The sequence below is a fragment of the Coregonus lavaretus genome (genome assembly GCF_964263955.1).
Source record: "Coregonus lavaretus genome assembly, chromosome: 31".
Taxonomy (NCBI): domain Eukaryota; kingdom Metazoa; phylum Chordata; class Actinopteri; order Salmoniformes; family Salmonidae; genus Coregonus; species Coregonus lavaretus.
Genome location: NC_140018.1, coordinates 33,964,402 through 33,988,610, shown reverse-complemented (window position 1 = coordinate 33,988,610; position 24,209 = coordinate 33,964,402). Strand labels below are relative to the sequence as shown.

The following is a 24,209-nucleotide window of genomic DNA, read 5'->3' as shown; positions in this document are numbered from 1 at the left end:
AATAGCAGCCTCTGAGGCTGCAATTGAATCTGATCAGCCTGCCAGGAATAGAGCTAACCCATTCTGGATCATATGCATCAGCCTATAAGGGAGTGACAGATAATCTGCCTGCAAGGATCTTTTACCTATGAAACAGTCCACAAGACAGCATCCTGATTTATCAGCCTCTGAGGCTGCAGTTGAATCTGATCATCCTGTCAGGAATGGAGCTCACCCACTCTGTCTATTTTTATCCACAAAACATGACGTGTCCCTTATAATTATACACAGTTATGCAAGCTAACAACCCGCATAGATAACAAGCTAGCTTGCTAGCTAGCTAGCAAGACTACCTAGCTAACTAGCTAGCTCACAAGACTTGCCAAGTTAGCTGCCCCTTACCGAAAAAAACAGGCTTCTGGCAAACAGTTGTGGCAAAACTCTGGCCAATTTGCTCATATTTTCACATGCAAATTAGTTTTGTGGCAAACTGTTGCAGTAAATTTGCAGCAACTTGTGAACTTCTGGAAACAATTCTGGGAAACTGCAGATGTATTGGAAATTGGAAGCGGAAATATCACATTTACATAAGTATTCAGACCCTTTACTCAGTACTTTGTTGAAGCACCTTTGGCAGCGATTACAGCCTCGAGTCTTGGGTATGACGCTATAGGCTTGGCACACCTGTATTTGGGGAGTTTCTCCCATTCTTCTCTTCAGATCCTCTCAAGCTTTGTCAGATTGGATGGGAAGCATCGCTGCACAGCTATTTTCAGGTTTCTCCAGAGATGTTCGATCGGGTTCAAATCTGCAAGCTAGCTTGTTGTCTATGCTGGTTGTTAGCTTGCATAACTATGTATAATTATAAGGGACACGTCATGTTTTGTGGATAATATAAAAATTGACAGAGTGGGTGAGCTCCATTCCTGACAGGATGATCAGATTCAACTGCAGCCTCAGAGGCTGATAAATCAGGATGCTGTCTTGTGGACTGTTTCATAGGTAAAAGATCCTTGCAGGCAGATTAGCTGTCACTCCCTTATAGGCGGATGCATATGATCCAGAATGGGTGAGCTCTATTCCTGGCAGGCTGATCAGATTCAATAACAGCCTCAGAGGCTGATAAGTCAGGATGCTGTCTTGTAGGCTGTCTACAAGGAGCCTTAGACTACCTATGAAACAGCCTAAAAGGCAGAATCTGAGGCTGAAATTGAATCTGATCAGCCTGTCAGGAATGGATCTCACACACTGTACATTTTAATATTATCCACAAAGTATGAAGGGTCCCTTTATAATTATACACATATCAGTTATGCAAGCTAACAACCAGCACAGATAATGTGTTCGCTCCTAGTTAACAAGACTGCCTAGCTAAATAGCTACCTCACAAGACTAGGCAAGTTAGCTGCGTTGTTTGTTGAATCTTGGAGGTGACACACAGCCTGGGGGCTGTGGTGTAATGTTAAAGTCCAGCAGTGAGGTAGGAGGGGCTTGGAGGTGGTGGAAGCCTATAAATATTTTAGCCAGCATGTGTGTTCAATAAAAGCATTTTATTGCTTTATTTTAAACAAGATAAACGTACAGAAGAAGTCCGTGTCTTCATAAAGTAGCCTACTCGGCAGGAGACAGAGTTGCCTGTCAGGCATTGTTCAGGGCTGAAATGCCCCACGAGCAGGAAACCGTCCTTCACTGCTCGTGCGCACTCAGTCAGCTGACACACTCAAAGTCATGTGATTTCATTTTTTTTAGGCAGATGTAGTGCAAACAGTTGCTGTTAAACATCTTGAAGTGTTCGAAACAAAGTCTCTAGTAATTGTATATTATATCCTCTCGCACGTCCAACATGGCTTGGACAAAGTATCAACTATTTCTTGCGGGTCTTATGCTAACAACAGGCTCTATCAACACGCTATCCGCAAAGTAAGTGAACGCTTCAGTTATGTTGTCATTGATGTCACGGTGTTTACAATGTAGCCAACGTCTAATGTAATGCGGGTTAGACCATCAGGCTGCAATATTTTTCCTGTTTATTGCACTGTTCCTGGTAAACAGAGTTGTCCCTCAATATATTTGTATCTACAGTAGTCTAAATTGGCGATGTTTCATTGTATTTTTTTCATTTGGGAAAGGTATATATTTCCACCATCTTTGTGAATACCTTTTCATACAAAAACACATGGTTGATAATGATATTCTGTAAGTTTACTTTCAGGTGTAAATGTAATGTATGATTACATTTGAAAGTGTGAAATTGCTAGACATGCCAGACACAGGGAAACCTTTCACGTGCGCCTTGCGTCACTGTTGATTCATTTCTTGTCATGAAGTGCGAGGACACTGCTGCCTCAGCAAATCAATGGCTTTGTGCCACAAAATAATCAGACTCTCGAAATTGCCTTCTGTAAGTTACGGCAGTTTAACTTATTTTGCTGTCATGCAAAATAGTATGTGGATTGGTTTTATAGGTCGTAGTTCTGATACTCTGTGCTTGTTTATGTAATGTGGAAATGACACCTGATCAACTTTAACATTTTGTCAAAGAGATGGTCTAGTCTGGCAAAAGTCCCTCAGTATGGATCAATCACAGCTGTACTGGAATACTTTATGTTACACATGGTTGCTCTTGTTCAGTGAAATGGGACAATGTAGCAAATATAGAGATCTAGTTTCATCCACTTTTTTGGGCTTCTTACCAGAGCAGTCACCTGAAACCAAACCCTACACTGTCTGCGCTTCACTGAGGATAATGTTATCTTGAGCTGAGAACAGTTGCTTCTTGTGTATAATGGTTTTGGGTTATGTTGGTAGCCCTTTTTGATGGCCCTTTGAGTTGATTTGACCAACTGTGTATGTTATGACTTGGCAATGTGTGAATGTCAAATTTTGTCAGATCAAGAGCTACATTTGGTCAATAAACCAGTGACTCAATTGGGCATAGTTGTGATATGGAGCTTAAACTGCTGATGTGTGAGTGAAAAGGCGGCATCATCACTTTGTGAGGCCCTATGACTACTACATCCCTTCCTTCTATTGAATCAGCAAGGAGAACACTCACATGCTAGTCATGCCTCTACTGATTAGGCCTATTGGACTATAAAAGTCAATAGGTGCTAGTGCTGAGTGATTTAACTAAAATGTTGGTTATTTTTTGATTTTTAAACAACTGATTGACCGATATCTGTTAAATTATTGGAATTCCATTTTTCTATGAGCTCGATGTGCAGTTTCTGTAGAGATATATCAGATCAAGCCTGAACTGTGCGATGTAGTAGGGAGTTGTAGATTCCAACAGGCCAATATTCTACATAGTTTAGCGCAGAAACGTGGTAATTAACTACAATGGCCCGTTTAAACTTGTCCGGTCTGTGCGGAGCAGACACGAGACTGACGCCTCATGTCCACCAGATGCATCAAACTCATTGAGTTCCGGCGGAAGCCATTCATTGTCAATGGAGCAGTCCGTAACGCAACGTTGGGGGTACCGCACATTCTGTGTACCGCATGCGCTCAATATTTTTACAGTGCGGTGGTACAAATGGAAGTACACACACAAACTCCAACTAACTGGCTTTTAGCTATTTGAAAAGCTAAGCACTTGGTCGTCATGTACAGAAAATGCAGGCTAGACATCCGGCAAAACAAAACTATTATTTGTTTTTTAGACTGTTCCTAATAATATTTATAATAATAACGAAAGAATAAGATAATAATAAGAAATGATCAGTCTATAATTTTAATGGTAGGTTTATTTGAAAAGTGAGAGACAGAATAACAACAAAGAAATCCAGAAAAACGCATGTCAAAAATGTTATAAATTGATTTGCATTTTAATGAGGGAAATAAGTATTTGAGCCCCTCTCAATCAGAAAGATTTCTGGCTCCCAGGTGTCTTTTATACAGGTAACGAGCTGAGATTAGGAGCACACTCTTAAAGGGAGTGCTCCTAATCTCAGCTTGTTACCTGTATAAAAGACACCTGTCCACAGAAGCAATCAATCAATCAGATTCCAAACTCTCCACCATGTCCAAGACCAAAGAGCTCTCCAAGGATGTCAGGGACAAGATTGCAGACCTACACAAGGCTGGAATGGGCTACAAGACCATCGCCAAGCAGCTTGGTGAGAAGGTGACAACAATTGGTGCGATTATTTGCAAATGGAAGAAACACAAAAGAACTGTCAATCTCCCTCGGCCTGGGGCTCCTTGCAAGATCTCACCTCGTGGAGTTGCAATGATCATGAGAATGGTGAGGAATCAGCCCAGAACTACACGGGAGGATCTTGTCAATGATCTCAAGGCAGCTGGGACCATAGTCACCAAGAAAACAATTGGTAACACACTACGCCGTGAAGGACTGGAATCCTGCAGCGCCCGCAAGGTCCCCCTGCTCAAGAAAGCACATATACAGGCCCGTCTGAAGTTTGCCAATGAACATCTGAATGATTCAGAGGAGAACTGGGTGAAATTGTTGTGGTCAGATGAGACCAAAATAGGGCTCTTTGGCATCAACTCAATTCGCCGTATTTGGAGGAGGAGGAATGCTGCCTATGACCCCAAGAACACCATCCCCACGTCAAACATGGAGGTGGAAACATTATGCTTTGGGGGTGTTTTTCTGCTAAGGGGACAGGACAACTTCACCGCATCAAAGGGACGATGGACGGGGCCATGTACCGTCAAATCTTGGGTGAGAACCTCCTTCCCTCAGCCAGGGCATTGAAAATGGGTCGTGGATGGGTATTCCAGCATGACAATGACCCAAAACACACGGCCAAGGCAACAAAGGAATGGCTCAAGAAGAAGCACATTAAGGTCCTGGAGTGGCCTAGCCAGTCTCCAGACCTTAATCCCATAGAAAATCTGTGGAGGGAGCTGAAGGTTCGAGTTGCCAAACGTCAGGCTCGAAACCTTAATGACTTGGAGAAGATCTGCAAAGAGGAGTGGGACAAAATCCCTCCTGAGATGTGTGCAAACCTGGTGGCCAACTACAAGAAACGTCTGACCTCTGTGATTGCCAACAAGGGTTTTGCCACAAGGTACTAAGTCATGTTTTGCAGAGGGGTCAAATACTTAATTCCCTCATTAAAATGCAAATCAATTTATAACATTTTTTACATGTGTTTTTCTGGATGTTTTTGTTGTTATTCTGTCTCTCACTGTTCAAATAAACCTACCATTAATATTATAGACTGATCATGTGTTTGTCAGTGGGCAAACGTACAAAATCAGCAGGGAATCAAATACTTTTTTCCCTCACTGTATATAGGCTACTGTATCAATCAATCATTCATTTGTTCATGTCATCACACAGCATACGAGTCATTCATGATTTAAAAATAAAGCAAACCTTGAATAATTTGCTTAAACAATAAGTAAACCGTTCCATTTCAGAAATTGCATTCATGAATGAATGCGACTGTTTTTAAGTCTTTGCTGTAATAAAGGCTTAGCCAAAAACATTACAACAAACTCTCTGGTGCGCTTATCATTTATTTAGTGTTTACATTGTTCCAGATGGTCAGGAAAAGTATATTGTAATCTATACAGCACCTGTTTGGCACACATAATATGCACGCAGAGCTTGCTCCTCACCTTCTTTTTCTTGATCTCCAGTATTTTCCACAACTAGTCAAATGTATCCCACACATCTGACTTTCCCTTTACCTCCTGAGCAACGAGTAAATATTCCCCTGTTTTGAGTTTATTTGTCATGTCCTCTGCATCCATTTTGCTGTCATATGTGTTCAGAGTTTGTTATAACCAATTTATTGATGTGATTATGATGCTATATGTCAGGCCCTATTGTGCCCTATTCGGACGGGATTAGTTTTACTGGCGGAGGTCGGGTAATGTAATTACAGTGGGGGGAAAAAGTATTTAGTCAGCCACCAATTGTGCAAGTTCTCCCACTTAAAAAGATGAGAGAGGCCTGTAATTTTCATCATAGGTACACGTCAACTATGATAGACAAAATGAGAAAAAGAAATCCTGAAAATCACATTGTAGGATTTTTAATGAATTTATTTGCAAATTATGGTATTTGGTCACCTACAAACAAGCAAGATTACTGGCTCTCACAGACCTGTAACTTCGAGCACAAAACACCACATCTGTAATTTTTGTCCTGTCTGAATCTGCCATGGCAGTAATTTTTACATGGCAGGAGAGTAACAATTCCAGACAGAATAACCTACTGTTTTTTGGCGATGATAATACTAGTCCCATGCGAATCGATATCCCTGTGTTTTGAGAGAAATGTCTGAGTTTGACAGGTGATGCTCGTGGTTGGCGCAAGAAAACAATAACTGATTCGATAATCAAATTGTATTTGTCATATGCACCAAATACAACAGGTGTAGACCTTACAGTGAAATGCTTACTTACAAGCCCTTAACCATCAATGCCCTGCGGCCTTGTGAATGTTGACCTGTTTAAAGGTCTTACTCACATCAGCTACGGAGAGCATGATCACACAGTCATCCGGAACAGCTGATGCTCTCATGCATGCTTCAGTGTTGCTTGCCTCGAAGCAAGCATAGAAGTAATTTAGCTCGTCTGGTACGCTCGTGTCACTGAGCAGCTCGCGGCTGTGCATCCTTTTGTAGTCCGTAATAGTTTGCAAGCCCTGCCACATCCGACGAGCGTCAGAGCCGGTGTAGTACGATTCAATCTTAGTCCTGTATTGACGCTTTGCCTGTATGATGGTTCGTCGGAGGGCATTGCGGGATTTCTTATAAGCGTCCGGGTTAGAGTCCTGCTCTTTGAAAGTGGCAGCTCTACCCTTTAGCTCAGTGCAGATGTTGCCTGTAATCCATGGCTTCTGGTTGGGGTATGTACGTACGGTTACTGTGGGTATGACGTCATCGATGCACTTATTGATGAAGCCAGTGACTGATGTGGTGTACTACTCAATGCCATCGGAATAATCCCGGAACATATTCCAGTCTGTGCTAGCAAAACAGTCCTGTAGCTTAGCATCTGCGTCATCTGACCACTTCTGTATTGAGCGAGTCACTGGTACTTCCTTCTTTAGTTTTTGCTTGTAAGCAGGAATCAGGAGGATATAATTATGGTCAGATTTGCCAAATGGAGGGTGAGGGAGAGTAGTACGCGTCTCTGTGTGTGGAGTAAAGGTGGTCTAGAGTTTTTTTTTCTCCCTCTGGTTGCACATTTAACATGCTGGTAGAAATTAGGTCAAACGGATTTAAGTTTCCCTGCATTAAAGTCCCCGGCCACTAGGAGCGCCGCCTCTCTGAGCATTTTCTTGTTTGCTTATGGCCTTGTACAGCTCGTTGAGTGCGGTCTTAGTGCCAGCATCGGTTTGTGGTGGTAAATAGACAGCTACGAGAAATATCGATGACGGCGAGTGGGTAATCTGCCTCAGTCCATCAGTCCTATTAGCCAACGTACAATCATTGGATAACAAAATGGATGAGCTTCGATCAAGACTATCCTACCAACGGGACATTCAAAACTGTAAAATCTTATGTTTCACAGAGTCGTGGCTGAACGACAACATGGATAACATACAGCTGGCAGGGTTTTTTGGTGCATCGGCACGATAGAACAGCTGCCTCCGGTAAGACAAGGGGTGGCGGTCTGTGTATATTTGTAAATAACAGCTGGTGCACGAAATCTAATATTAAGGAAGTCTCAAGGTTTTGCTCGCCTGAGGTAGAGTATCTCATGATAAGCTTTAGACCACATTATTTACCAAGAGAATTTTCAACTTTCACAGTGAATGCTTTTGTTTATATGTTTTGTGCGTATGAATTGAATATTGGCAAATGCATCAGTGGAAAATATTGAGCCTATTTAATGCAACCCTTGCTGTTAATAGATCGCAAAGCAGCAGCATACAACTGACCTAAACGTTTGGAAATGATAAGTTCACGTTCTCATCCATAGCCTTAAAACGCATCTGAAGTGCAATTGCACTGTTTAGCTCACATCTGAAGCCTGGGGGGCATTTAGGACGTACTGCGGATCGCTAAAATATCCTAATGATGATCACACTTCCTCAATTCAAATATTATGGCGACACTATACCAAAGATGGTTTGGTATGGTTTTGAAACTTGGGAACCAAGCTCGAGTTATCAGTGTGGCCCTATCACCTGGATATGTTGAAATACTGTACCTTCGCCTAGAATAAATGCCTAGAATAAAAACCTCCAGGCTTTCGTCATAACTGTCAATTTATTGGAAATAATAACTAATCCCATCAGAATCGTCCTCTGGAATAATGGACATTCTGGAGTAATAATTACATAACCAACGTTCTCTAGTAATACTAGTCCCGTGCGAATAGGTCTTTGGTCACGTGCTTGCGATGCATACATGTGTCACGTAAAGAGAGCAAGGGTTGAGGGAATAGGGAATGTTTTTCCTAAACAAATGAGGGATTTCAGTAACAGAACTTTTCATTCAGAAATAGCTGTTATGTTGCAGCATCAGCAACTCGGACAGCGCGATGAACACTGATGTTCTGTGGTGGTCGCTGCAGCAGGGAGGAGAGAGCGACAGCGGGTGCTAGTCACAGTCACTCGCTGTCAGGTTTTTTTAACACCGCGCAGCAAGTCTGATCCCGGCACGGCACAATCAAATCAATTGCAGGTCGGACTCCCTCTAGTCATTTGTGTGTCTTAATTATTTAATCAAACAGTGTGCTTAAAGCATCAGACAAGCTCAGTGAATATAGTTGATTTGATTAAAAAACATAGGATGTGTCAATATATGGAAAAATACAATGGATTGAACAGACGACTCTTGGTCGACCAAGATTGTTTTTGGTCGGGGACCTTACTAATATGTACACTCACCAGGGATATGGCCGATGTTCTCCGCAGGTGCCAATAATATAGACTACTGTTCGCTCAATTAAGTTACGAATTTTGATAACTAAAAGACAGATTGTAGTCTTCATTGTCATCTCTTTACAGCAATAGCCAATTGCTTTCCAAACAGTTTTTCCGCGATTATATTTTTTTATATTGCGATATGCCTGGCTGGGTCGCTCTGCTTTTCACTGACAGTCACAACTCAACAGTCATCTATTTGGTATTTGCAGAGTGTGCTGCCCAAATTGCATCCCCTTCCGACTGTAGGCTATGCAATTTAAAACAATCTTTTAAGAAGCTAATGATCCTCTGTGGCCAAATAATCATTTCTGGTGTAGTAGCCTATTTTGAATGATTGTATTTATTTCTGTATAGACAGGAGTAAGCTAATTGCACAAATTTGTTTACATCCCTGTTAGTGAGCATTTATCCTTTGCCAAGATAATTCATGCACCTGACAGGTGTGGCATATCAAGAAGCTGATGAAAGAGCATGATTATTACACAGGTGCACCTTGTGCTAGGGATAATAAAAGGCCACTCTAAAATGTGCAGTTTTGTCACACAACACAATGCCACAGATATCTCAAGTTTTGAGGGAGTGTGCAATTGGCATGCTGAGTCCAGGAATGTCCACCAGAGCTGTTTCCAGACAATTGAATGTTAATTTCTCTACCATAACCTTCCTCCAACGTCGTTTCAGAGAATTTGGCAGTACGTCCAACCGGCCTCACAACCGCAGACCACGTGTAACCACGCCAGCCCAGGACCTCCACATCCGGCTTCTTCACCTGCGGGATCGTTTGGGGTGGGGGGGGGGGTGCTGAAGAGTATTTCTGTCTGTAATGAAACGCCCTTTTGTGGGGAAGAAATCATTCTGATTGGCTGGGCCTGGCTCCCCAGTGGGTGGGCCTGGCTCCCAAGTGGGTGGGCCTATGCCCTCCCAGGCCCACCCATGGCTGCACCCTTGCCCTTCATGTGAAATCCATCGATAAGGGGCTAATGAATTTATTTCAATTTACTGATTTCCTTAAATGAACTGTAACTCAGTAAAATCTTTGAAATTGTTGCATGATGCGTCTATATTTTTGGTCAGTATATTCAGAACTTGACTTTTTCCACATTCTGTTACGTTACAGCCTTATTCTAAAATTGATTAAATAAAAATATTTCCTCATCAATCTACACACTATACCCCATAATGAGAAAGCGAAAACTGGTTTTTAGAAATTTTAGCAAATTGTTAAAAAAAAAAAACGGAAATACCTTATTTACATAAGTATTCAGACCCTTTGCTATGAGACTCAACATTGAGCTCAGGTGCATCCTGTTTCCATTGATCATCCTTGAGATGTTTCTACAACTTGATTGGAGTCCACCTGTGGTAAATTCAATTGATTGGACATGATTTGGAAAGGCACACACCAGTCTATATAAAGTCCCACAGTTGACAGTGCATGTCAGAGCAAAAACCAAGCCATGAGGTCGAAGGAATTGTCTGTAGAGCTCCGAGACAGGATTGTGTCGAGACACAGATCAGGGGAAGCATACCAAAAGACTTCTGCAGCATTGAATGTCCCCAAGAACACAGTGGCCTCCAACATTCTTAAATGGAAGAAGTTTGGAAGCACCAAGACTCTTCCTAGAGCTGGCCTCCTGGCCAAACTGAGCAATGGGGGTAGAATGGCCTTGGTCAGGAAGGTGACCAAGAACCTAATGGTCACTCTGACAGAGCTCCAGAGTTCCTCTGTGGAGATGGGAGAACCTTCCAGAATGACAACTATCTCTGCAGCACTCCACCAATCAGGCCTTTATGGTAGAGTGGCCAGACGGAAGCCACTCCTCAGTAAAAGGCACATGACAACCCGCTTCGAGTTTGCCAAAAGGCACCTAAAGGACTCTCAGACCATGAGAAAGAAGTCTCTCTGGTCTGATGAAACCAAGATTGAACTCTTTGGCCTGAATGCCAAGCGTCACGTCTGGAGGAAACCTGGCACCATCCCTACGGTGAAGCATGGTGGTGGCAGCATCATGCTGTGGGGATGTTTTTCAGTGGCAGGGACTGGGAGACTAGTCAGGATAGAGGGAAAGATGAACGGAGCAAAGTACAGCGAGATCGTTGATGAAAATCTGCCCCAGAGCGCTCAGGACATCAGACTGGGGCGACGGTTCACCTTCCAACAGGACAACCACCCTAAGCACACAGCCAAGACAACGCAGGAGTGGCTTCGGGACAAGTCTCAATGTCCTTGAGTGGCCCAGCCAGAGCCCGGACTTGAACCCGATCGAACATCTCTGGAGAGACCTGAAAATAGCTGTGCAGCGACGCTCCCCATCCAATCTGACAGAGCTTGAGTGGATCTGCAGAGAAGAATGGGAGAAACTCCCCAAATACAGGTATGCCAAGCTTGTAGCGTCACACCCAAGAAGACTCAAGTCTGTAATCGGTGCCAAAGGTTTTTCAACAAAGGACTGCGTAAAAGGTCTGAATACTTATGTAAATGTGATGTATTTAATTCTTTAGATTTTTGTACATTTATAGGGTATTTTGTGTAGATTGATGAGGGGGTGGGGAAAACTATTTAATCCGTTTTAGAATAAGGCTGTAACGTAGCAAAATGTGGAAAAAGTCAAGATGTCTGAATACTTTCTGTATGATATGTGTGCGTCTGTAGCTTTCTCACTCATTATTATTCATGGTAGCATCCACATTAATGTAGAAGTGTTTATAAACATATTCTGTTCTTATTTACAATAAAAGTGACTCCAAAATGACACTACATTATTTACCAATCATTTCTATTGGGCACAAAATAATCTGAAACACAACCAAAACAAACAGCAAATGCATCCAACAAATTTGTAGTCACAAGCTTGATGTAATCATTGTGTGCTATGACTATGGGACCAAACACGTAACTTTTTACTCCTTTAATACACATAAGTGAAATATAATTTTTATTTATTTTTTGGTACTTTTACCCCTTTTTTTCCCCCCAATTTGTGATGTCCAGTTGGTAGTTACAGTCATGTCCCATCGCTGCAACTCCCCTACGGACTCGGGAGAGGCGAAGGTCGAGAGCCATGCGTCCTCCGAAACACGACCCTGCCAAGCCGCACTGCTTCTTGACACACTGCTCACTTAACCTGGAAGCCAGCCGCACCAATGTGAAACACGTCCAACTGGCCAAGTCTGCTTGCAGGTACCCGGCCCACCAAAAGGAGTCGCTAGAGCATGATGGGACAAGGAATTCTCGGCCGGCCAAACCCTCCCCTAACTGTAGTGACGCCTCAAGCACTGCGATGCAGTGCCTTAGACTGCTGCGCCACTCGGGAGGCCTGGTGTGACATTCTTGAGCAAACTTAATCAACGCTCTCTTCTTCTCCCCCAGATGGGCTGACATGTTCTCCGCAAATGGTTGTAAAGACTCCCCTGAACACACATTTTCCCACCCATTTGTACAGGTGCAGTCTTTCAAATAAAATAAAAATTCATACTGTATGTGTAAGCTTAGACCTAAGTAAATCACTTGTGTCTTTATCAACATTTTGAATGGATTAAATGTATCATTATTATTTTGTTCTTGCTTAGTGTTTGATGGGTAGGTTGCTGAGTGCTGACCTTGTGCCTCTGTTTGTTTTGTCTGTCTCTCTCTCTTCCTCACAAACCCTCTCTCACTCCTACCCCCATGCCTCCCCTCTCTCTCCTTCTACCCCTCTGCCTCTCTCTCCTTCTACCCCTCTGCCTTCCTCTCTCTCTCCTATCCCTCCTTTTCCCTCTCTAGGCCGTAGGGATGTTCCTGGGGGAGCTCAGTTGTCTGGCTGTCTTCCACATGCTGCTTTGTCACGACAGACGGAGACCAGCACCCAAGATGAACACGGGCCAGAGCTTCAACCCCCTCCTCTTCCTTCCCCCTGCCCTCTGTGACATGACTGCTACCTCCATCATGTATGTTGGTACGTGACCCCGACAACCTGGATATTTATCTTCATTGGGAATTGCAGTGGGCTCCAGAGTTTTCTGGGCATGTTGCTCGTTGCTTGAGCCGCCATTTAATTCCCTCGCACCTTGCATAAAATATTTTCATAATGTGACAATTCACACCAAAAAGGGCTTCCAAGTTCTAGTCTTCAAAAGTATTCTTCAAAAACTGCGAGGAAGTCAAAATGAGCTGTAACATATTATGGTCAGAGGCACAATTACAAACTAATCTTAAGTTCCTGTGATATATCTCCCATTTTATTAAGGAACTGGAACACAATAACCGAGAACTCTAGATTGTCATAGTGAAAGTTTGTGCTGACGGCAGACCTGGGTTCAAATAGTATTTGCTTTCTTTTGCCTGTTGAACCAATTGAATAGTCCCAACGTGCAACCGCTGCCCATTTGCCACTCCAGGCAGACTTATTTAAACAATAAATCCTATTTACATTTTAGTCATTTAGCAGACACTCTTGTTCAGAGCGACTTACAGGAGCAATTAGCGTTAAGTATCTTTTACCTAGTCGGCTCAGGGATTTGAACCAGCAACGTTTCGGTTACTGGCCCAGCACTCTTAACCGCTAGGCTACCTGCCGCCCTATTTGAACCAAGCTCTGTCTGTGACCCTCTCCCCAGCCCTGAACATGACGAGCGCCTCCAGCTTCCAGATGCTGCGTGGGGCGGTGATCATCTTCACGGGCCTGCTGTCGGTGGCCTTCCTAGGGCGCCGCCTGGTGGCCAGTCAGTGGACAGGCATCCTCGTCACCATCCTGGGCCTGATAGTGGTGGGCCTGGCTGACTTCATGAGCGGACACAAGGACGACTCGCACAAACTTAGCGAGGTGATCACTGGTAAGGTAGAGAGAGTGGGTTGGAAGGAGATACTTGTAGTGGCAAGGGTAGGACTGTTAGAACACAATGTGTACGGTTAATACGATTATTGTGAATAGTCAGATTAATATGATAGTTTGATTTAAATGTTTACATGCTTTGCAAGAAGAACGATTTCCTTAAAAATCCTGTTTACATGGACACATCTGAAATCAGGCTACCTGATGGGAATTTGATAAATGCAGAAAATCTCTAATCAAAATAAACATTCTACCACAGCGGCCATGTTATTTTTGTGAAGCCTATTTGATTCTGAGTTCGGACATATAACGTTTGAATGTGAAAACTATTTCTAAGATGAATACGTCCAGTTTTTCCAAACTCACTACTCGCGCAAAAGAAGGAAGCTTGCGCTGGTCATACGCAAATCAAATACACTGCTTTAACTCGTGATAATTTCAAAGGTGCTCAGAAAAGCAAGTGTTTTAATCGGCGTATGTTTACTTCGATTATGATCTTACGCCGATATAAGAAAGCAGAGTAAGGGGTTTACAAGATTAATGCCATATTCTGCCTTTGGGCTGTCCCCGACCAAAAAAGAATCTTGCTCGACCGAGAGTCGTCTCTTCTTTCGACCAATTGATTGGTCGAAATGTTCAAACGTGTATTTTTCCATATATAGACACACCCAATGTTTGAAAAAATCACCTCTATGTAGGCTACTTTGCCTGATGCTTTAAGCACTGCAATTAAAAATAAAGATACACAAGTTACTAAAGAGGGAGCCAGGGATCAATATAGCCTAACCAGGCTACACCAGCGGTCGGCAACCTTTTCCATTTGGAGTGCCAAGTTATCATACAATCTCTACTGATCTGCATGCCAGTTATGATTTTCATATGCACATTTTTGTGGAACATTTAATTTATAATAGTGTTCATATCTTCAATCAAAATTCTATCTAAATGAAAATGATACAAATCTAAAAACTTCTATTGCCATTGCCAATATGTAAAAATAGCCAAAACATTGCAGCCCACCGGTAGAAAATATCCTGATTTAAAAATAAAAATAAATCCTATAAATCACATTGGCTAAACATGGCCTGTCTGCAAGGAACTTGAAACATTGTATCAACTATTAACTTGGGTCCGGCCTGAAGCTCATGCTAGCAAACTTGCAACATTGTATAAAATATTCTGGTCCCTCAGAGTTTCCTGCGCCAGTGCGCTCCGGACAGACAGTCACAGCTGTAGGCTATTTGCACAAGGGATAAGAAGTAATCAGGTAGGCCTTTTTTTATGACATTTCCACAGGATCAGAACATGAAACATTTTCCCCTTTCATGCTGAGTGGTTATCGAAATTGCTATTGTAATTCTCAATGGATGTACAGTTGGAGTCATTAAAACTTGTTTTTCAACCACTCCACAAATTTCTTGTTAACAAACTATAGTTTTGGCAAGTCGATTAGGACATCTACTTTGTGCATGACACAAGTAATTTTTCCAACAATTGTTTACAGACAGATTTCACTTATAATTCACTGTATCACAATTCCAGTGGGTCAGAAGTTTACATACACTAAGTTGACTGTGCCTTTAAACCGCTTGGAAAATTCCAGAAAATTATGTCATGGCTTTAGAAGCTTCTGATAGGCTAATTGACAACATTTGAGTCAATTGGAGGTGTACCTGTGGATGTATTTCAAGGCCTACCTTCAAACTCAGTGCCTCTTTGCTTGACATCATGGGGAAATGAAAAGAAATCAGCCAAGACCTCAGAAAAAATATTGTAGACCTCCACAAGTCTGGTTCATCCTTGGGAGCAATTTCCAAACGCCTGAAGGTACCACGTTCATCTGTACAAACAATAGTACGCAAGTATAAACACCATGGGACCACGCAGCCGCCATACTGCTCAGGAAGGAGACGCGTTCTGTCTCCTAGAGATGAACGTACTTTGGTGCGAAAAGTGCAAATCAATCCCAGAACAACAGCAAAGGACCTTGTGAAGATGCTGGAGGAAACAGGTACACAGGTATCTATATCCACAGTAAAATGAGCCCTATATTGACATAACCTGAAAGGCCGCTCAGCAAGGAAGAAGCCACTGCTCCAAAACCGCCATAAAAAAGCCAGACTACGTTTTGCAACTGCACATGGGGACAAAGATCGTACTTTTTGGAGAAATGTCCTCTGGTGTGATGAAACAAAAATAGAACTGTTTGGCCATAATGACCATCGTAATGTTTGGAGGAAAAAGGGGGATGCTTGCAAGCTGAAGAACACCATCCCAACCGTGAAGCACCGTGGTGGCAGCATCATGCTGTGGGGGTGCTTTGCTGCAGGAGGGACTGGTGCACTTCACAAAATAGATGGCATCATGAGGAAGGAAAATTATGTGGATATATTGAAGCAACATCTCAAGACAAGACAATGACCCCAAGCATACTTCCAAAGTTGTGGCAAAATCGCTTAAGGACAACAAAGTAAAGGTATTGGAGTGGCCATCACAAAGCCCTGACCTCAATCCTATAGAAAATCGTGTGCCATAACATTTTTTTCATATATTTGCCACTGCTCGACTAAAAAGAGTCTCAGTCGACCAACAGCCTATCGATCAAACAATCGACCAGTCGACTAAATGGGGTCAGCCCTACTCTGCCTACTGCCATAATCAGTTTAATATCAAATTATTAGTGTGCATGTAAACATACTCATTGTTAAGAGGATAATGAGTGGGCACTTACAGTGACAAAGGTAGGGCCCTGTTCGAATACTCTTAGAACAGTGTTTCCCAACACTGTCTTAGAATATGTCTTTCCCTCCTTCCACACTTGAATTAATGATGCATCTAACTCATGATTGGATAGTTGAAAGCAAGCTTTACACAGCAGTGATTTCACCAGTCCAGTCACATCTAATCAGTGATTACCTCAAGGAAAATGGGAAGGAAGGATACATTTGAATGGTATTCAAACAGGGCCCACAACTGAGTTGGAGTCTATTGACTTTTGATTATTTCGATTTAGCTTCCACAGAGACTGGTTTTCCCTCACTAGCAACATCTTGCTAAAACAAATGTCCAATGAGGAACTGTCATGCAAAGGCCTTACCCATCTCTTCTAATCCTAAGGTGACCTTCTGATCATCATGGCCCAGGTCATTGCTGCTGTCCAGATGGTTCTGGAGGAGAAGTTTGTCTACAAGCATGACGTTCATCCTCTACGGGCAGTGGGCACTGAAGGTACAGTGAGCATACTGTATACATTTATGGCTGTATGCATTTGGTTAATGTATAACTCCATGTACAGAATATAGCAATGGTGTTTGTAGAGCTTTGAGAGTGAAGCTTACAGTCTTAAGAAACACAAGCATAATAATCAGATGTGTAGGTAGTACTTAATGACCTATTTGACCATTTCTGTTATAGTTTATTTCTACAGAAAAAAATAATGTTGGTGGTGTTGTCACCATTTCATGCTTGAGATGGTGCTAATGTCTGTAGATCATTAGGGACTGTACGTTATGTATTATGCGGGATACCTGGAGAAAATCGGACCTAAAAAAAAAAATAGAAATAAGAAGTGCCCATCCCCTATACCCAAAATAATAATTAAGCATAAAGGACAGACCAGAACCTTAGATATGCAGAAACTGTTCTTCGTTTTGTAAGCATTACATGGCAAAGTAGCCAGAAGGTTGTGGATTCGCAGACCACCGCGGACAAGGGTGAAAAGATCTCCATTATAATAAAAGCATTGCATCAATCTATCATCTTATTTGCGGTCCGAGGAAAAAATAGCCTTTTTATAAACGCATTTCATGCAGTTCTACGTCATTTTACATGACTGGAAAGGGTTAAATGCAGAAGAAACATTTCAGTTGTTAAAAAATAGGATAGTCTAAATTTCGAACAGTGCGAAAGTTTTCTATCAACTGTAAGAATGTAGCGCAACCGAACCAGTTACAACTGAAGTGTCTGATCATCAATGAATTAGAGAAGAAGAAAAAAATACACAGCAGCCGTATATCATCAGGTAGGCCTATATGCCCTAAAACTATAATTTTCTAACGTATTCTATTTTATTCCATGATATTGTTATAAAATAGATTTGTGTTGACTGGGCATGGGAATATAAGAGCATCTGCTTGGCTAAACTAGGCATGCATAGCTCACCGCATGATCCTCAAACCAAAGACTGGCCAAACTTGTGAATTCAAAGGCACTGTAGAATGACTGTATAGCCTAATAACACATTTTTCATTTAATTACTATTCAATTATAAATAAATAAAATATTTCATTTTATATAGCCTAAATGAGAAATGTATAGGCATGTTGTTGAAGTGCTGTTGTTGATATGTTGTTGAAATGCTGAGCGCTCCTGCCAGCCTGTAGCTGTCACAAATGCTTCACAATGTTTTTCTTAAATGGCAGGCTATATATAGCCTTGAAATAATAATAATAATAATAATAATATAGCCTAAATAATTTATTTAGGCTACCTGGCTTGTGCCTGACTGATTTTAGCGTTAGTATGTTGTTTAATAGCCTGTTGAAATGTTGAACGTCAACTGATAGTGACAGAATCAAACATTACTGTACTTCCCAAGCAAGGTAACTGTTTTGTCTTCTCGGCTATAGAAGGTTGTAGCGCAGTCTCTGAATATCATAGAGACAAACCAAAGATATCCCATATGGATCGGAATCACATCTTTCCCATTTTACAGCTTGTTTCTAGCATAAAGCATTACAGACTAAATCGTCATTATAGATCGCTTGATATAATCAGGTCAATTTTTTATTTTAAACATTTCACCACCCATGTTATCTACATGATTAAATATCCATGTGGGCTGTGTTATGTAGGTAAAACCTCTCGTTCTCTCAAACAGAGAATTAGTGAACATAAATGTTCAATCAGGAGAAACGACAGGGATTATCCAGTCGCAGTACATTTTAATGACCAAAAACATGACATTTCTACCTTTTTTTGGGGGGGGGGGGGGATTTTGTGACATAGAGAAAGTTAAGATATCAGACAGGGGAGGTGATACAAATAATACTCTGAGCAAAAGAGAATGTTTTGGGATTTTCACCCTCCAGACATTATTTCCTAAAGGTCTTAATGATAAAATTCCTATGTATGTTATGTTGTAAATGTGAACATGAATTAATGCCACCATTTCCGATTACGCTGACGTTTTTCTTGCGCTGTACCCAATGATTTATGAAAACTTGCTTGATGGGTCGATGTCCTCATTGTGGTTTTATAGACATGTTTAATACGTTTTATGTACACACTTTATTCTAATATTTATGAAATGCACATTGTTATATTTGGTAACACTTACTTATTTTCCCTCGACTCCAACCCCATTCAATGCATTGAACGGATGTGGGTGGAGCTATGTTTACATAAGGGTGCTAATGTTTTAAAACTCACAAAAGCTCTGACGAAGGCCTCAGGGCCTATACGTAAAGCTTATTAAAGAGCGGTGATACTAACAAGAGCAGTGTGCTGGCTTCTTCTTTTTTCTCATCTTATTCAACTGTTACCATGCACCTGCAAAAAAAGATAGCTCAGATGTGCGAGTGCCTTTTGAATTTTTTCTCAAAAAATCTTATGCTAACAAGGTGTAGGCCCATGCTTTTAGCCATTTACCCTCACATACCCCCTCAATTTGAGCCCTGGTTTTAACGTAACACACCAAGCCCTTCACTGACACTGAGATATTTAAGGAGTGCATGGTGACTGAAGGAATTGGCTGACAAAATGTATGGATTGTAGTCCCCTGTAGCTCAGTTGGTAGAGCATGGCGCTTGCAACGCCAGGGTTGTGGGTTCGTTTCCCACGGGGGGCCAGTATGAAAATGTATGCACTCACTAACTGTAAGTCGCTCTGGATAAGAGCGTCTGCTAAATGACTAAAATGTTGTTGTTTTTTATTGTAGACTATAATTTTGTCTGTCAAACAGGTAGGCATACCTCTTATTTCTTGAATAGGAAGAAGTAACTTCCAACACAAAGCCCTCTTATTGTTAGTAGCCTAAAGTCAAATACAATTGAAGACTGTTTAAATTAATTAACATACTTTCAGCACCCATGCACTCTCCATCTCCGCGGCTGCTTCATAGTAATTTAAGTTATGTAAATTACTCTAATATGGCTTATTGGGAGGTCAATAACTCAGATAAATAGCTTCATTATGGGCAAAGAAACATTTGTTTTTATTCAAATCAATTATAGCAATATAATTATTTTCGGAAGAAGCCTTTGATTCGCCTCCTGAAGTGCCACTGTACACAGCACAGCCATTGGTTAGGCAGCAAAAAAGGGTTTACCTCAGCAAGAGCTGGGCAGGCCAGGGCTCATGATTGGGAACGCCTATCCATTGCAGTGTGTAATGCAGCGTAGCCAAGTTTTCTATACACCATCCCAGCAGCGCAAAAACTCAGGAAGTACATTTTCGTAGAAATATAACTTTGCCCTGTCCTTCTCTGAGCATGCTCTTCATTTAGCCTAGGCCTAAAGTCTATAGTATAGGCTATGGATCATTTGATTGAGACCACACTAGGTGCACTTGATATTGTGCGCCCAGCAGAGAATCAGGGATGAGGGGCAGCATCGGGCACACATCGAGATATAATAACCAACACATTCTCAAACACTGAGCAATATGACATTTAATAAATCACAAATTACATGACCCTCCCCTGGACTAAATAAAACAATACTGAACCCTCCCCCTAACTGAAATTGAAAAAGCACGACCCTCCTCCATTTTCCTCCAGGTAACAATTGTTTAAATTTTGACCACTCCCTTAGTAATTCACCCTGCCTCCATTCATTTCCACCCTTCTTCTTCTCCTCCATTCTCCAGGGTTCTTTGGCTTCTTCATCCTCTCGCTCCTCCTCATCCCATTTTTCTACATCCCGGTGGGCAGCTTCAGCAACAACCCCCGCCACGTCCTCGAGGACGCGCTGGACGCCTTCTGCCAGATCGGCCACAACCCCATGATCATCCTGGCGTTGCTCGGCAACACAGTGTCCATCGCCTTCTTCAACTTTGCCGGCATCTCTGTCACCAAGGAGATCAGTGCCACCACGCGCATGGTGCTGGACAGCCTGCGCACCGTGGTCATCTGGGTGGTCAGTCTGGCTCTGGGCTGGGAGCAGTTCCATGGGTTACAGGTGTTGGGTTTCATTGTGCTGTTGGTGGGTGCGGCGCTGTATAATGGGCTTCATCGCCCCCTGCTTGCAAGGATTCCGTGCTGCGCCAGCATGGTGGAGGAGGAGGAAGGCAACCCAGCGGAGAGGACGAGATTGCTGGACGAGGGAAGGGTGCAGGAAGAGAGCTAACTGACCTGATATGATGACCTCGCAACATGCTGAAAGTGTGTGTATGACATGGAGATAACATAACCTTGTTGCACTCCACACCATGTGTGTATGACATGAAGACGACACATTTCTCAGATAACTGTACATGACAATATCTTTAAAACTATTTTTAACTCCTGGTTGTAAATTTCAGGTGACATGTTGATAGGATCTTGGAATAGCCTTCCTCACGGCTTGTTGCAGCATCGGTTAAATGTGTCAGTGGTGGCAGGCATTTTATAAATCACCAAAAGGTTAAGCATAACATCGTTTGATAGAGTGCAGTACCGTGTTCATTGATATATATGGGTTTACTGTGGTTTCTTACACTTTTAACTAATATTTGATTCTGGGAAATGGTAATACATTCGTTTTGGGTTGATTTAATTTCAATACTTTGGTCTTGACCAGTGTCGTTTGGTGGATCTCACCGCTGTATTTCGATTGGGAAAATGGGCTTGGGTTCAGTATTACGGCCTTGGCATTTATACTGACCTCTTATTTCTGATTTCCCCTGGTGTGAAATCATGGACTTGTAGTAACTTAGACAAGATATTGCATATGGCACCAGTGGGCTGTTGGTTCCATGCTTTTTACATTGTTTTTCATTGTTGCACTGTACATTTTACTAATGTATCACTAGTGACCTGCCAGAAATATTTTGTAATCCATTGGACTGTCATGCACAAAGTAGATGTCCTAACCGACTTGCCAAAACTATAGTTTGTTAACAAGAAATTTGTGGAGTGGTTGAAAAACGAGTATCAATGACTCCAACCTAAGTTTATGTAAACTTCCGACTTCAACTGTACTTTGTAATCCATTGGACTTTTAGTACATTTTTAGGGCTTTGAATTTAAACCACACATTTAAAAGTTAGCTGAAATGGTCCCCACTGACTACTTGTTACAGAATGACTGACCTTGTGTGAGTACCAATGCCATTACCATTGCACTACCACAAGTCTGATTTGGGATCTATGATTCAATATTTCCTGCATGCTTTTACCTGTGACATTTTTCCCTGTTTTATTATCAAACAATTGCAATTGTTCTGGATATATTAATTGACTGACACATTATCACATGTAAAAAAAAAAATTGATTATAAAGTCTATTACTAGCCCATGCTTCTTGGTACATATTTTTTTATCAATGAGTAGCGTGGGTGAATATGGCTGGCGCTACCCCTAAGGCTAAGCCATAGATGAAATAAGTTAGTTGAGCAGCCTACCAAGATCTCAGTAAGTGAAAGGGAACTGTTCTCAGGACCAAGATTCATATTTAGGTTTTTGTAAGACTTATGTAGCACCTTTTTGATTAAGACGTAAATTCGCGATTCGTGATTTAAAGTGCCATGTGAACAACGTTGACTGGATGTATTGAACTTGGCTCAAAAAAGTGGAAATGGAGAGGGTTTTCAGTTAAATGTTTAAAAAAAAATAAAGAATAAATAAATATAAAAAATTGCTAATGTTTTTAGCACTTGAGTTCTGTGCTGTATTATACTTAGAGGGTCGTTCCATGAAAATAATGCCTTTTGTGTCCCTTTTGTTGTTTTAAGTAGAAATTGTGCACCAATATAGCATTTTTATGAAGTGCCCTTTAGTATAGACCATATCGAGAATTCCATAAATCAGATTTTTAATATGAATAAAGGTTTGCTAAAGTGCTCAAATTCAGCATTTTGACATGTCCCTCCGTCAACCCTGGGTCACTTCTAGGAAGATTGTAACCCACTTAATCCCAAAATGTGTCCAAGTTCCACCATCATTTTAAAACATTAGTTATTTTGTTGCTTTGACAGTCATTTCTGAAGATGTATTTATTTCATGTGATTAGTGACATTTACATCTGTCTCTCATTTTAAGGTCAACTCTGTTTCCTGAACTTAACTCATTTTAATATGGTGAAACTATTCCTTTTTATATTTTTTTCAAAAGAAACATTGAACATCTAATCGTCAATTCATAGAGTAAAAGCAGGTGCGCTGGTTCTACTCTTTTTGTCCATTTCCTGGTGTTTTGTGGTGGAAAACTGAGCGGTCCAGCATAACACGTCAACCCTGTTACCAATAGATGGACAGGCTAGAAATGTTTTAAAGTGCAACTGCCCCTAAAAACGAACTTCTCATTTAGAAAACAGCCTATGTGGCATCAATATAAGTCAGAAACATTTATTCTACTGTCAAAATGTACTACAAAGTGTAAATAGGATACTTTTAGTCATAATAATAATAATAATAATAATAATAGTCATAAAGTCAGTCTCGTCCAAAATAGAGTTTTGTGATACTTGTGGTCGTGACTTCATCACAACGTAAGTGAAGGTTGGTTGGGTTTGTTTCAATCCTGCCCGCAGCTGGCAGCACACAAGTAATCATCAATTCGGAGAGCAGCTGCACACGACCAGATCATAATGCCTGTGGTAAATGTGAGTTGAGTTTGGATTAGGACTGTCCCCGACCCCCAAAAAATATTGGTTGACCGAAAGTCGTCTGTTCGACTTGTCGAAATGTTTAAATGTGTATTTTTCCATTATTAGACCTATAGATGTGTTTGAATAAAATCAACTATATGCATTGAGCTTGTCTGATGCTTAAAACTTAGGGTTTGATGAAATAAGACAAATACCTCGAGGGCACCAGAGATCTAGATAGCCAGAAGAAAAAAAACGTAACCTGACCCAACTATTCTCCTCCCGCTCCTGCTGGTTTTCGCAGATTCTGCCATTACTCCTGAAGTTGCCGTTAATAGGCTACACCTGGAATGCCAATTCATCTTACAAGTTCTACCGATCTGCGTGCCAGTTATGGTTTTCATATGCACATTTTCGTGAAACAGTTTCATTTCATTTATACTAAAGTCTTCATATCTCAAATTCAAGTGGTTAATCAAAATTCTATCCAAATCTAAATGAAAATTATACAAACCTAAAAAGTAACTTCTATTGCCATTGCCAACTATGTAAAAAAAAGCCTACTTAAAGACAACAAATAAAAACATTACAGCTTGCAGGTAGAAAATATCCTGATGAAAATAAATATCCTATAAAACACATTGGCTACACATGGCATGTCTGCAACGAACTTGAAACATTGTATCAACTATTAACTTGGGTCCTGCCTGAAAGCTTGTGCTAGTGAATTTGCAACATTGTATAAAATATTCAGGGCCCTTAGAGTTTCCCGCAC

General features: G+C 41.5%; 1 protein-coding gene across 2 annotated transcripts; it reads left to right on the top strand.

Annotated features, from left to right (window-relative positions):
* The first annotated feature begins 1,692 nt into the window (after positions 1-1,692).
* LOC311106906 (solute carrier family 35 member F6-like) lies at positions 1,693-22,450 on the top strand. Of its 2 annotated transcripts, none has more exons than XM_084149293.1 (6): positions 1,693-1,899; positions 12,210-12,282; positions 12,603-12,774; positions 13,436-13,651; positions 16,768-16,878; positions 20,518-22,450. In XM_084149293.1, the coding sequence occupies exons 1-6, from the start codon at positions 1,823-1,825 to the stop codon at positions 20,994-20,996; spliced, it is 1,128 nt and encodes a 375-aa protein (XP_084005419.1). In that variant the 5' UTR covers positions 1,693-1,822; the 3' UTR covers positions 20,997-22,450. The 2 variants fall into 2 exon arrangements, with proteins under 2 accessions (XP_084005419.1, XP_084005418.1); XM_084149292.1 differs by lacking the exon at positions 1,693-1,899 and adding an exon at positions 11,837-12,020.
* The last annotated feature ends 1,759 nt before the right edge of the window (positions 22,451-24,209 follow it).

Excerpts from the sequence above, each read along its gene's own strand:
- LOC311106906 (XM_084149292.1), top strand. The coding sequence starts at position 11,902 with ATGCGTCCTCCGAAACACGACCCTGCCAAGCCGCACTGCTTCTTGACA. Across the intron at positions 12,775-13,435 it reads TACCTCCATCATGTATGTTG|CCCTGAACATGACGAGCGCC; the intron begins GTACGTGACCCC and ends CCCTCTCCCCAG. Across the intron at positions 16,879-20,517 it reads ACGGGCAGTGGGCACTGAAG|GGTTCTTTGGCTTCTTCATC; the intron begins GTACAGTGAGCA and ends TCCATTCTCCAG.